This window comes from Scyliorhinus torazame, chromosome 6 (assembly GCF_047496885.1).
Source record: "Scyliorhinus torazame isolate Kashiwa2021f chromosome 6, sScyTor2.1, whole genome shotgun sequence".
Classification (NCBI taxonomy): domain Eukaryota; kingdom Metazoa; phylum Chordata; class Chondrichthyes; order Carcharhiniformes; family Scyliorhinidae; genus Scyliorhinus; species Scyliorhinus torazame.
This window is the reverse complement of record NC_092712.1, coordinates 61718789-61731772: the sequence shown is the minus strand read 5'-3', so window position 1 is coordinate 61731772 and position 12984 is coordinate 61718789. Positions and strand designations below refer to the sequence as shown.

Below are 12984 nucleotides of genomic sequence, written 5' to 3'. Positions count from 1 at the left end.
GGAACTTATGAAGTAGACGGTTCTAAGGCTATGGGCCATATCTGAGTTTGTGGTCTTGAACATGCTGCCAGTACATGACTGCATCTTTTCATGAGCTTTACCCATTTCCTATCAGTCTTTGGAGAATTAAAAGGTAAGTGCGTACACTGTTAATGTGACAGAGTCAGTGTCGTGGACTGATGGACAGTCAACTAGCAAGATTTGTTTGACTCTTGCCAGCTTCTGAACTCTAAAGTAGCACAAATTATTTCTGCTTGTAACCCCCTCCCCAACCCCTACCCCAAACACCCAGCGCTGAAAGCATCTTCGTTGTACTTGCAAGATCTGTGTAGCTGAGTCTCCACTCTACTCAATGAATCAAAACCGTTCCAATATGAATGATGCACATATCAGGTTGCAGTAAGAGTTCCCATTATCTTAAAAGGAATAAAAGGCGTAATTCTGTCACTTACTTTGGTATCCCAGCTAGATCCTGAATAACTTCTGTTTTGGGAAGTGAATGTCAAGTAAACAAAATTTTATATGGCAGCAAGGTAACATTAAATAACCTTTCCTGAACAAATGACAAATTTCAATGGGACAGTACAATGGGATCAAGTTAGGGGTATAATGATACAGTGCTATATTAGATGAGTCGTGCAGAGCACTGCTAATCCAGCGAACACACTTCTGATCCCAACCTGGCAGTTTGAAAATTGAGTTCAGCTTTATTTTAGAAGAGAAACCCTGACCTTGATGGAAGTGACCAAGATTTGTTGATTTGTCGTTTTAAAAACCAAATTGGTTCACTCATTTGTTAAGAGAAGCAAGGCAATGTCACTGTCCTCTTCGGACAGCTAGGGGTAGATAATGCCACTCTTGCCAGGGGTGCACACATGAAGCAAATCTTTTCAGTTTTACTCTTGGGATGTGTGGGGTGATTCTACTTGATGCAAAGTTTTACACCGTTGCAATTGTATGAGGACTCTAAATAGGAGAATATGCATTTGGTGATGGCTGGGAATGCAAGAAGGAAATTCATAATCTTCATTGTCACAAGTAGGCTTACATTAACATAGCAATGAAGTTATTGTGAAAAGCCCCTAGTCCCCACATTCCAGCGCCTGTTCGGGTACACTGAGAATTCAGAATGTCCAAATTACCTAATAGCATGTCTTTCGGGACTTGTGGGAGGAAACCAGGGCACCCGGAGGAAACCCACGCAGACACTGGTAGAACATGCAGACTCCGCACAGACAGTGATCCAAGCCAGGAATCTAACCTGGGACCCTGGTGCTGTGAAGCCATAGTGCTAACCAATAGGCTACTGTGCTGCCCATATGAAAACACAACTTGTCCTAATCTTTTTGCTTGCATATGCTGCCTAAGATGCTGTGTTAAGGCTCAAATAACTGTAAGGTTCTTTCACTAAAGTTGCTTTATGTTTAGCCACTTACTGCTCAAAATATAGTGAAGCAGCAAATTCTAAACTGCGATGCAGTTTTTGCGAAGGTTGACGTGTAATTTTTTTAAAAGCCAGCAGGCTTGGATTAGTGTCTGCATCATGCAGTGCTCACAGGAAAATGCACTGCATGAAAAATTGACAATGGCTTATTTAAAAACCTGGTCGCATTTATGACCTTTTAGACACTATTCGGAGTGCTCATTGTGCTATATTGATTTTCGACTATTTCACTCGTGTAATACTGACATGATTAAAATGGTGAGAATGTGATGGGAGAAAGGAATTAACTTTATTGAGTATTTGTCAAGGAATGCACTTCATAGAATCATAGAATTCACAGTGCAGAAGGAGGCCATTCAGCCCATCGAGTCTGCACCTGCCCTTGAAAAGAGCACCCCACTTAAGCCCACATGTCCACCCTATCCCAGTAACCACACCTAACCTTTTTGGACACCGAGGGCAATTTTTCTTATGGCCAATCCACCTAACCTGCACATCTTTGGACTGTGGGAGGAAACTGGAGCACCCGCACAGACAGTGACCCGAGCCGGGAATCGACCCTGGGGCTGTGAAGCAACAGTGCTAACCACTGTGCTACCGTGCAGCCCCTTAGTAGAGTGGGATGTGGAAACTATTTGCTGGTGGCAATTTTCAAAATATTTTTTCTTTTTACTCTAGCACTTTCAAGTCCTGAGTCTCCTAAGATACCAGCCAATGAAGTATTATTGAAGTGTACTCAACATTTTGATGCCGACAAATGTGGCAGCCAATTTGCGTCCCAGCAAGTTTCTATATTGAGTGCAAAAAAAATGATCGGTTTCAGATAAATGTTGAAAAAACTCCTATGCTCATCACACTGTATCATGGGATCTTTGTGCCTGAGAGCAGATGGGATCTTGATTTAATGTTTTAGAAGAAAGGTGAAATCTTTGACAGTGCAGCACTCCTGTACAGTGAAGTGCCAGCCTGGATTCTGTGCTGTGGTATCTGGAGTGCCCATGATCTTTCAATTGGGGCTATTCAATGAAACATCTTTACGTTGCCCTAACAAAATGAGCAGCACAGTTGAACAAGTGTTGGCTATCCCTCATTTCGAGGATGACCTCTACTCCAGACTGAAATACTGCCGTGTGCGGTCTTTGATTGAACAGGTTGATTCTTGCCCACAGATCTTTGGGCAGGATGACCCATGAGGTAGGAGGATCCAGGATGCAGGATTTTGAGACTTTGTGACTTGGGTATATTGCAGCTTAATGAACAAGCGGTCATTATGAACAATTGGTAGCAAGCTCCTCCAAGTCATTTAATGTCAACACTTTCTGCTTAAGGAGAATTGTGCCTTTGAAGCATTTTCTTTACTTTTTCTGGAAAGTTGACCAATTCAGATGTTGTTTGGCCACCCAGACTGTATCCAGTCCATTTAAATTGATTTTAGTTTTGTTTGAATGCTTGTGGAGCTGGCTTCAAGAAAGACATGAGAGTTTGCCCAACAACCGGCCAACAGAATCTGGAGGATGCAGTGATGGCATTTGTTGATGGTGCTCTTTTGTGTTCCTGATGCACAGTCCAGGTCTCGCTGCAGTGCAGAGTATGGAGACGGTAATTTCTCTGTACTGGGACATCTATTAACTTGTGACGGTCTTCGTTGTCAAACACTTATTGCTGTCGTTTGTGGAGGGTTGAGCTAGCACAGCTGACCTGGTGTTGGATCTCCACGTCAATGGTGGCATTTTGAGAGAGGTGGCTGCCAAGGTATGGGGAGTGCTGGACATATTCCAAAGTTTTCCCATCAAGATACATAGGAAGTGGACTGTGTGGTTTGGCACAGTGTTTTTGGAAACTTTCAAGGACCGGTTGAATTTCCTAAATGCATAGTTGAAAAGATTGAGAGTGGCTTGAAAATCTGGTGCAGAGTGGGTGACGGCATTGCAGTCATCTGCACACTGTAGGTCAGGTACTTTAATCGGGGTTGGTTTTGGCCCAGAGGTGACCAAGCTTGGTGTTTTCCAACCAGATGAGGACATTTGATCTTTTGAGGTGAATAACCACTGTCCAGTAGATTGTAAATAGTATGGGAACTATCTCACAGCCTTGCTTGAACCCGGTCCATATTTTGACCCTGTCTGTTTCAGATCTCCCACTCAAGACCATGGTAGTTGTATCATAAAGCAATTAAAGGACCGTCAAGATGTTTTGCGGGCGTTCATGTTCTTTGGAGCGCCATCCACAGAGCCTCCCAATTTACCGATTCAGTTGCTTTGTTCAGGTCGATTGATGCAGTCAAAGAGTTCCCAATGTTGTAATTTTTCTTGGATTTGCCTGGCAACCAAGATCATGTCTGGCTCCTCTGGAATGTCTAAAGTCACACTGTCCCTGGGAGGATTGCCTCAGCCACAGGAAGCCAGCAATTCAGGAGGATGCGTGTCAGGATTTTCCCTGCTACGTGTAAGGGGGAAATACCTCATTAGTTGGCACAGCATCTCCCTTAAAGATGGTTACAACATTCCTGAAGTGGGTTGTTGGGTGAAGGGGGTGTGTGTATGGGGGATGGGGGGGGGTGGAAGAGAGGCGAAGAGAGAAAGAGTTATTTTTCTTCCCAAATATGGATGAGTGCAAGGAGTCTTATTATCCAAGCATGGACAAAAGAGCTGAATTCCAGAGATGAGGTGAGCGTGACTGCCCTTTACATCAAGACACCATTTGACCAAGTATGGCATCAAGGAACCTGGGCAAAACTCAATGTGAATCGGGGGGAAAGCTCTCCACTGATTCGAGTCATACCTAGCAGGAAAGAAGATGGATTTCGTTGGAGGTCAATCATCTCAGCCCTGGGACATTGTTGCAGGAGTTTCTAAGGGTAGTGCCCTTGACCCATCCATTTTCAGCTGTTTCATCAATGACCTTACGTAAGATCAGAAATGGGGATGTTCACTGATGATTATACAGTGTTCAGCACCAGAGATTCCTCCGATATTGAAGCAGTCTTGTGTCCAAATGCAGAAAGACCTAGACTGAGATGGACTAGCCAAGTAAATACTGTGGCTACAAGAGCAGGTCAGAGTCTGGGAATCCTGCAGCAAATAACTCTCCTGACTCCTCGATGCCTGTCCACCATCTACACATCAGGTGTGTGATGGAGTACTCTACTTGCCTGGGTTCATGCAACTCCAACAACACGAGAAGCACCTTGCAAACCTGCTGCCTGGAAGGGCAAGGGCAGCAGATGCATAGAGACACCACCACCTGAAGGTCTCCACCAAGCTGCAAGCCATCCTGGTTTGGAGCTATATCGCCATTCCTTCACTGTCACTGGGTCAATATCCTTGAACTCCCTTCCGAGTAATACTGTGGGTGTTTGTACACCATGTGGACTCCAGTTCAAGAAAGCAACTCATTTCTACCTTCTCGAGGAAAATTGAGGGTGGGCAATAAATGCTGATCTACCCAGCAAAGCCCACATCCCGTGAAAGAAAAAAATGCCCACCAGCTTCTGAGGACCTCAGCTGGGGTGCCATCAGGGGCCCTGGCTGTTGCCGCTCTCCCTTCGATGGCTCATTCATGGAATCTACTACAGGGCACTGTGTATAGTTTGGAGCGGATCAGCCACCACTATGGATTCATAGTTGTTGGAATGTTCTTCCTAGCATTTAGATGGCATTGTCATCTACTATCCTGTGATCGAGCAAATTTTGTCCATTTGACCTTGCTCTTTCGATAGCTTCATCTCATGATGGTCAGCATATTGTTGGATCTCTCCAACTTTCATTTCCCATCACATGTCCTTTTTCTTCAAGATTTGTCCAAAACTGTCAGCCTTGAGCTGTTGAAGTGCAGTGTTCTTGATTTCTGACCTTGGATTGTTCAAGCAATGTAGGCTGCTATGTTTATTCTTGGAGGCATGTATTTTTTTGTTTTCATCGAACCAGTCCTGGTGGTGATGTTCAAATCCCATGGGTACAACTGACCTTATTGATCCCACCGTTGCCGTTGAGAGTGCTTTTTGGACTGCGATTTGTCTGTCACCACCCCTGACCTTGCCACTGAGTGGCCCTACAAGGAGCAAGGAACCCTCGACAACATCACTCAAGGGGTGGTGAGAAAGCACAAGTCACCTCCATGTCATGGTGATCCCCAGAGGGATTTGTCATTAGATCAGAAATACCAAGCAGCAGCAGCATTGGTAAGGAACTATATCCGTACAAACCTGTCATATGTTCCACCTTCCAGCTGTGTAAGTTTCTGGCATAACATTGCATTGTGGGTATTGTGTGATGATGGCAAACATCCTCATTGTTTCAGATACAAGATTATTGAAATTAGCACAATTAAACAATGAACCTAGAGAAATGCTTCCCAGGAGATGAATCATTCAAGGTGTAACTGGTGTTTTAAAATTCTTAATTGAGATTGCAATGATCTTGAACCGGTAGCGCACAGTTCCTCCGATGCAGAGTAACTGCAGGTATGGAATCAGGCAGGAGTGCCGATGCCACAAGCTTCATATTGATGTGATGCACAGGAAGGCTATGCATAAACTCATTGAATGCAGGTTGAGAACTTGTGACCTGAAGAGATGGTTGCTCTTTGCATACAATTACAGATTGGTAGGTGCATACCATAACTAGTAATGGATCGTTTTGTGTTCATCTGCACCTGAGCTTGCATAAACAAAAAGGTTGCTCAGATTTTCTTGTGTGATGGGTAGCTCGGTGGCGCAGTGGTTAGCCTTGCTGCCTCATGGCACCAAGGTCCCAGGTTCAATCCCAGCCCCAAGTCACTGCCTGTGTGCAGCTTGCACATTCTCCCCATTTCTGCGTGGGTCTCACCCCCACAACCCAAAACATGTGCAGGGTAGGTGGATTGGCCACTTAATTGGAAAAAAAATAGAATTGGATACTCGTATTTAAAAGAATTTTCTTGCAGGTCTGAGGTGCAATTTTATAATCTTTATTGTCACGAGTAGGCTTACATTAACACTGCAATGAAGTTACTGTGAAAATCCCCTAGTCACCAGATTCCGGCACCTGTTTGGGCACACTGAGGGAGAATTCAGAATGTCCAATTAACCTAACAGCACATCTTTTGAGACTTGTGGGAGGAAACCGGAGCACCGGAGGAAACCCACGCAGACACCGGGAGAACGTGCAGACTCCAGACAGACAGTGACCCAATCCCTGAATCGAACCTGGGACACTGGAGCTGTGAAGCAACAGTGCTACCCATTATGCTACCGTGCCGCCCTACAGTTTGCAAGACAAATCTATATCTTCCCATAAGCTTTTTTGTTCTGAGGAGTCCATTGAAGAAATGGGCAAGAATGAGCAGTGTTAATTGGTTACTTAGACATGTGGATCAAATAAGGTCAGCTGCACCCATGGGGGTTGGGCATCATCGCCTCCAGGACTGGCTCGATGATGAAATAATGTAGTTCCATGCTGATTTGGGATTAGTCTGTTCAAATGTGTATCGATTCTTTTACAAAGAATATGACTGTTAATCCTGTGAGATAGTGTTTTCAACTTACTGTTGTATAGTTTCTGCAGATGCTACCAAATTTCATCATTGCATAGAATTTAATGTTGAAATTTGAAAATTTGTTGGCTGTCAAGAAATGAATACACTTATCAGCATTAACTTCGAGGTAGCTTTCTTGCACGAGTGAAGTCTTGACTTCACGCTACACTCCTGAACTTGAGCACATAATGGTTGATGCTCATAGCACCGAGTGTGTGCTGAATTGTCTGTGGTATCTTCTAAAGGCATTAAATCCACGTCTTGTCTGTGCTTGGGTGGATGTGGAAGATCCCATGGCACTATTGTAAGTGCACCAAGAAAATTGTGTTTGTGAATCCTTTGCAGTGTTTCCTTACATTGCTATAGTGACAATAATTCAAAAGTAATTCATTGGCCTTAAAGCACTTTGGGAGTTCATTAGATTATGAAAGGTGTTGTACAAATGAAAGTTATTTCTTTAATTACAAGGTTATAATATTTCACACCTTACATATGGAAAGAAGTAGCTTGCACTAAATGGACTAAATTGGACACAGGAAATACTTTAATGAATTAACGACATAGAAATCATTAATGAATTTAAACCATGCAAAGTCTTGTGTGAATAATACAAATGATTTTTAATATGTTGTTGATGAATTGTATTTCCACAGGAACTTCGAAAACCTAGTTATGCTGAGATTTGCCAGAGAAGTGCTAAAGAATCTCTAACACTACAGCCACAGAAGGAGCAAAAACCCAACACTGCAGTCAGCAACAAAGATGACAAAAAAGTTCTGGAAAACCCAGTCGACAAAGAGTCTAAAAATAAAGACCTATCTATTGGAAAGGCAAACGCAGGGAAGCCGAGAGACCAGCGAAGACAATCGGGTCGGAGAACACCCCCTCAGGGATTCAACAAGCGTACAAATAAAGAGCAACACACACCCCCAAAATCACCCAACTGAGGATGCCGAAATTGTGGCATTGATTAAAAGGTCTGGTCTGTTCAAGTGTAAATCCCCCCCCAAGTCTCCAATCAGAGCACAGAGGTTGTTGAAATAATGGGTTGCTGGAAAAGGGCTTGAAGGCAACAAAAAGCACTTTTTGTATTGAGTGAGAGTGTAATACTACTTGCCTTAGGCTACCACTTTTCAGTATTTGGTGAAATGTTGTGTAATGTCTACTGTAACTTAATCTCTTGCTCAGTTATGGATTGGGAAAAGATTATTTGCCCATTTGAAGGTGGGGGGGAATAAATGGAACCATGATCAGCAAACTGGCACGAGCATTATGCTGTGTGCCAGAATGTTTTTTTGTTCAGTGTGATTTTGTTTGCTGTAATTACACAAGGATAAAATGGGGAGCAGTGGACATTGGATCTACTTCCAAGCAGTGTTGCAGATGGTTTTCTGTTCCACAGATCTATTTAGCACGGAATATGATCAGTGTGTGAATACTGACATTTAAAAAAAATATTTTTTTTTACATAGAGGATAGTGGCTTGAAGTACAACAAATCTTAAACCCACTAATTACATGTTAGTGGGAAGTGATTGGAGTCATAACCTGGATGATAGATTTAACAGAAGAAAAAAACTTTCTTTCCTTTCTGTTTTGGGTAGATTTCCATTGATCTTGATGCTTCAAAGTTTACTTTTGCACTGTTAATAGTAAGCGGCCAGTTGATTTTTGGATAAGGGTGGGGCTACTGTCTAACGTGTGACACAGTGATTATGAATCACTACAAAAGACTGGTTAATGTACCTCTGTGCTCTAAAGTAGGTGGCGACGGTTCTTTATTTTTTAATGCTCATTTCCAAGTGCTTTTTTTTTTTCTTTAAAGAGAAACTCCCAGTCAATACACTGGCATCTTTTGGTAATTTGGTACCCTGTAGAGTACTTGAAATGGGGTGAGAATTAAAGTTTGGGAGTGGAATTCCTCCAATTTTTCACAATGTTTTTGTCTTGCCAGTTTTTTTCTCTAATAGCGATTCATCTCTGCTGTGTGGAAAATGTTAGATTAGTTGCTGAGTTTTCTTTTAAATATATAATTTTGAAGGACAAGAGTGCACTGAGTCTTCTGCCATCTACTAATGTTGCAGGTGATATGTGGATGCTTCTTGTTTTGCTACACATGAAGAACGTATTGGCTTTTAAAAAATTCCTATGGCTAGTAGTCATAGTAACCCAGACTAATATAACTGCTTCAAACCGAAAGCAGTACAGCACTAGGCACAGACTTGCTGGTCATAGGAGAAAATGGGTAAGTTATTCCATAAGGGGTATTATTATTTCAACAACTGTGTTCTTTTCATGCTATAAATTAATTTCCATCCAGTGTCAAAATGAGAAACTTGAATTTCATTTTAAACTTGAAAATGACTTTGCCTTAACTTTTGTACGAGACAGATTTAGATGTTGCTATAACTGACCCCGGGGGGTTGGAACGAGCATGATAAATGGTTACTCAGTTACATCTACTGTCACTAGTCTTACTGGGTAAATCAGATGTGTGTGAACTAGCAGTAAATAGCATTTTTTTGTAATATAATTTATGAAAGATCTTAAAAGTTGGATCCTTTTTTCAGATTAAGAACCCTGTAAATGCAAAAATAGTCAATACTGTATTAAACTTGTGCACTTGGAAGTGTGTGCTTTGCTTGTACAGTTGTAAATAATCAGAACATATAAAAGGTACCTTTAAAAAAAACTGATATAAAAATATTGATATTGTTGGCATATCCTCAATGTTGCTGTTGAGCTGGATGTAGCAAAAAAAAAAATAAGTGTTGTAGTCTGGATATTTTTTTTCTGATGTGCTGAACTGATTCTGCCTTCACTGCAAAAGGGGAAATTGGGGAAATGCAACAGTAAAATAAATGGCCTTTTCCCATTAATTCTCTCCTCTCTTTTGTTTCCTCCGTGTCTCTCCTCTTCTCTTTCCCCCCCCCCCCCCCCCCCCCCCCCCAACCCCTGCAACCCACCAAAAAAAAGCCTGGTTACTAATAAAACAGGTTCTAAAAAGTCTGTCAGCCTGTTGATTTGCATCATTATTTTTAAATCTTAATTAACATCTCAGGTAACTTTAAAAATGCACATGTCAAACAGGATGAAATTATGTATAAACTTAATATAATTGAATGGTAGAGAATAACTAAAGCTGTTGTGCCATTGCATTCTTCTTTTACTAAGTACTCTTTCTTTCCCCTGGTGCCAGTGTGCGCAGCAGTTTGACAACTTGTATTGGGTTTAAGTCAACTGTGGGTTAATTTGCTTGGCTGCTGAAAGTATGGTGATCAACAGCTGCATCTGGTAAGAATTGCTGATCACACAACCAATTCATTATCTTGTAGCCAACTGGTACATTTTTTTATTGTGATGTTCAGCATCCCGCTATAAGTGTGAGTGCACTGTTAATTATTTGCTGGTTTTTTTTCTTAGTGAAGGGCACACAATTACTTGATTTCTGTTGGAGCAGGGAACTTTGACCGTCTCTGATCAGGAGTTTAGTGGGTACTGTTATTTCCATGACAGCAGCTGAATATTAAATTGCTTTGTTTAACTGTCACGTCTGTGTAAGTTGCTGTGTCGAAGCACACTGGCATAAACTTGATCTGGGCAGAACAATTGAAACAGTGGATAAAGCACTAGAAATGACTAAATCTATCAACAAAAGCAGCCACCTGTTTATCTGTTACCCTCAGTGAAGTTACATAGGACAACAAACTACACAATGTATTGTGAATGCCGGAACAGTACTATACAATTGATGTCACTGAGCTGTTAACATTAATCTGTTGCAGCCAATCATGATCCCTTTTGTCTGTCTGCACGTAATGCAGTTTAAAAAAGCAGGAGACGGCCATGACGATGCCTAATACTGTATTTACTTCGGCTTGTTGCAATTTTGTGTACTGTAACCAATTACACTAACAACAGTGGACAATTGAGGATTTTATGGGGATGTAATGGCAGAACCTGCTTTGGAGTAGAAATCTATTGCAAACATTGAGGGTTTTTTGTTTTTGTTGTCTTAAAATGCTGCGATACAAACTGGAATCAAGCTTACATGTAAACTATTGGTAATTTAATTTTTCTTTTTTGTGTCACAATGCAAAACTGTCTCATTTGAAAATGTAGCTTATGAAAAATAAATTGAGTTAGCAATTGTAAAGTGAATTTGCTGTTTCAGTGTTCTCTGCAATATGAATAAGACTGACCCTTAAAGCAGAATCGTTCTGTTTCACCTTCACGTCATATCACAATATAAATGAGTAGTAAAAGACATGCATTTTATTTAGATATCTCTACTGGTTACCATATTAGTGACTCATAGTCCATAGTGGAACTGACAATCTAGGAAGTCAACATCAAGGCACACATGGTTGGAGAACTTGCTTTCTTAAGCTTTGTAATTAAATGACTGGGGGCTTCTATTTGCCCGCAAATGATAGAGGAAAGATAAATCAGGGGCAGTAGAAGAAAAAGGCAAATATGTAAATGTTGATCATTTTCAGTGATCAATACTTAAATCGTAAGTTCCAGAATATTTAAAATCTTGGAACTGTTCAAAACATTGTATAATAGCAAGTGACAAATTTATTCTGAAGTTCACATTTCTCTATTTTCATCCACACAAAGGAACGTGAGATGCAATTTGGTGCATTCCTTCAAACTACAATTGAATGGTTTCTTATGTTTTGCATTAAGTATGTTTCCAGCTTGAAAGTTGAGTTGCTGCAAAAATGAGGCGTGCTAAAGAAGCGATTTGACTTGCAAGCAGAAGTGAGCCACATTGTGAGCCTGATTGAACTTTAAATTGATTGTTCGTCTAATTCCCAGTTCACTCACTCATTGAATCACAGCTAATGTTACACATTGTTCTGAGTTTTGCAAGCACTGGTTAATTGATTACAGTCCGTACTGTACCAATTGTGGACAGTCAAAAGGGGATGTATCATTTGAAATGATCCCACATCTGTTCGGACTTGCGGCCTACATTCTGGCCTCTTGCACATCACTGATTTCACCACTCCACCTTTGGCATTCTTGCCTTCAGCTGGTGAGGTCCAATACCCTGGAATTCCCTCCATTAGCCTTTGTCTCCCTCTCCTTTAAAACTCTTTATTAAACCTATCTCTTCAATAATCTTTTGGTTGCCTGTACTAATCTATCCTTATGTAAAGGTGGCACAGTGGTTAGCACTAATGCCTCACAACACAAAGAACCAGTGTTCAATTCAGGCCTTGGGAGACTGGAGTTTGCACTTTCTCTCAGTGTCTGTGGGTTTCCTCTGGGTGCTCGGGTTCCCTCCCACAGTCCAAAAATGTGCAGATTAGGTGGATTTGCCATACCAACATTGCCGTTTAGTGTCGAAATGTTCAGGTTCGGTGGGTTACTGGAACAGGGTGGTGGAGTGGGCCTAGGTCGGGTGCACTTTTTAAGAGGGTTGGTGCAGACCTGATGGTACCTCCCTGTACTGTAGGCTGGATGTAGCAGCTATGGACCGTGTCCAGTCTTTTGAATTGAAGTTTCAACTGATAGCCATATTATCATGCAGCAGTTCAAAACTGCATCATCTTCAAATTGGAGACATGGAAAGAAACAAACACCCCAGAACCCCTTTCTTTGATACAAACTCCATACCATGCACTAGGTTTCAAAGCCCCATGCACAAGTGGTCTCAGCCCTTATCTTTTGCCTCATTACCCTTATACCATCTTTCTTTCCTTCTCTCCTTGTGACTCTCATTCTGCCCTTTTTAGATTCTTAAACCTGGAGCCATTAACATTTCTGCCACAAATCTAAACTTTCCACATGGTAAGAATGAGGTTAGCCATGGCTAATTCCTGATTAATTGGAACCTCTAATCAGGGCAAAGACTTCTCCAGAGTTTCAAGAGGCTGCAGCGAAGAACTGACTTGTGTTTCTCCAAGTTCAGAAACCTTGTTCTTTGCCGCAATGCCTTCAGCTTGAGTTGAGGTGCATGAAGAGATGAAAAGTGTTATGGTGAAATTTTTGAGCTCCTGCAGGGCTTTCAAACTT

At 41.7% G+C, this 12984-nt stretch overlaps 1 protein-coding gene across 2 annotated transcripts in view; it reads left to right on the top strand.

Annotated features, from left to right (window-relative positions):
* Positions 1-11118, top strand: part of larp4b (La ribonucleoprotein 4B) — a 190830-nt gene extending 179712 nt beyond the window's left edge. For both annotated transcript variants that reach the window (XM_072508268.1, XM_072508269.1), the window contains exon 17: positions 7612-11118. In XM_072508268.1, coding sequence (XP_072364369.1) covers positions 7612-7905 — 294 coding nt within the window. In that variant the 3' untranslated portion in view covers positions 7906-11118. The remainder of the gene's footprint in view (positions 1-7611) is intronic.
* Positions 11119-12984: the final 1866 nt, after the last annotated feature.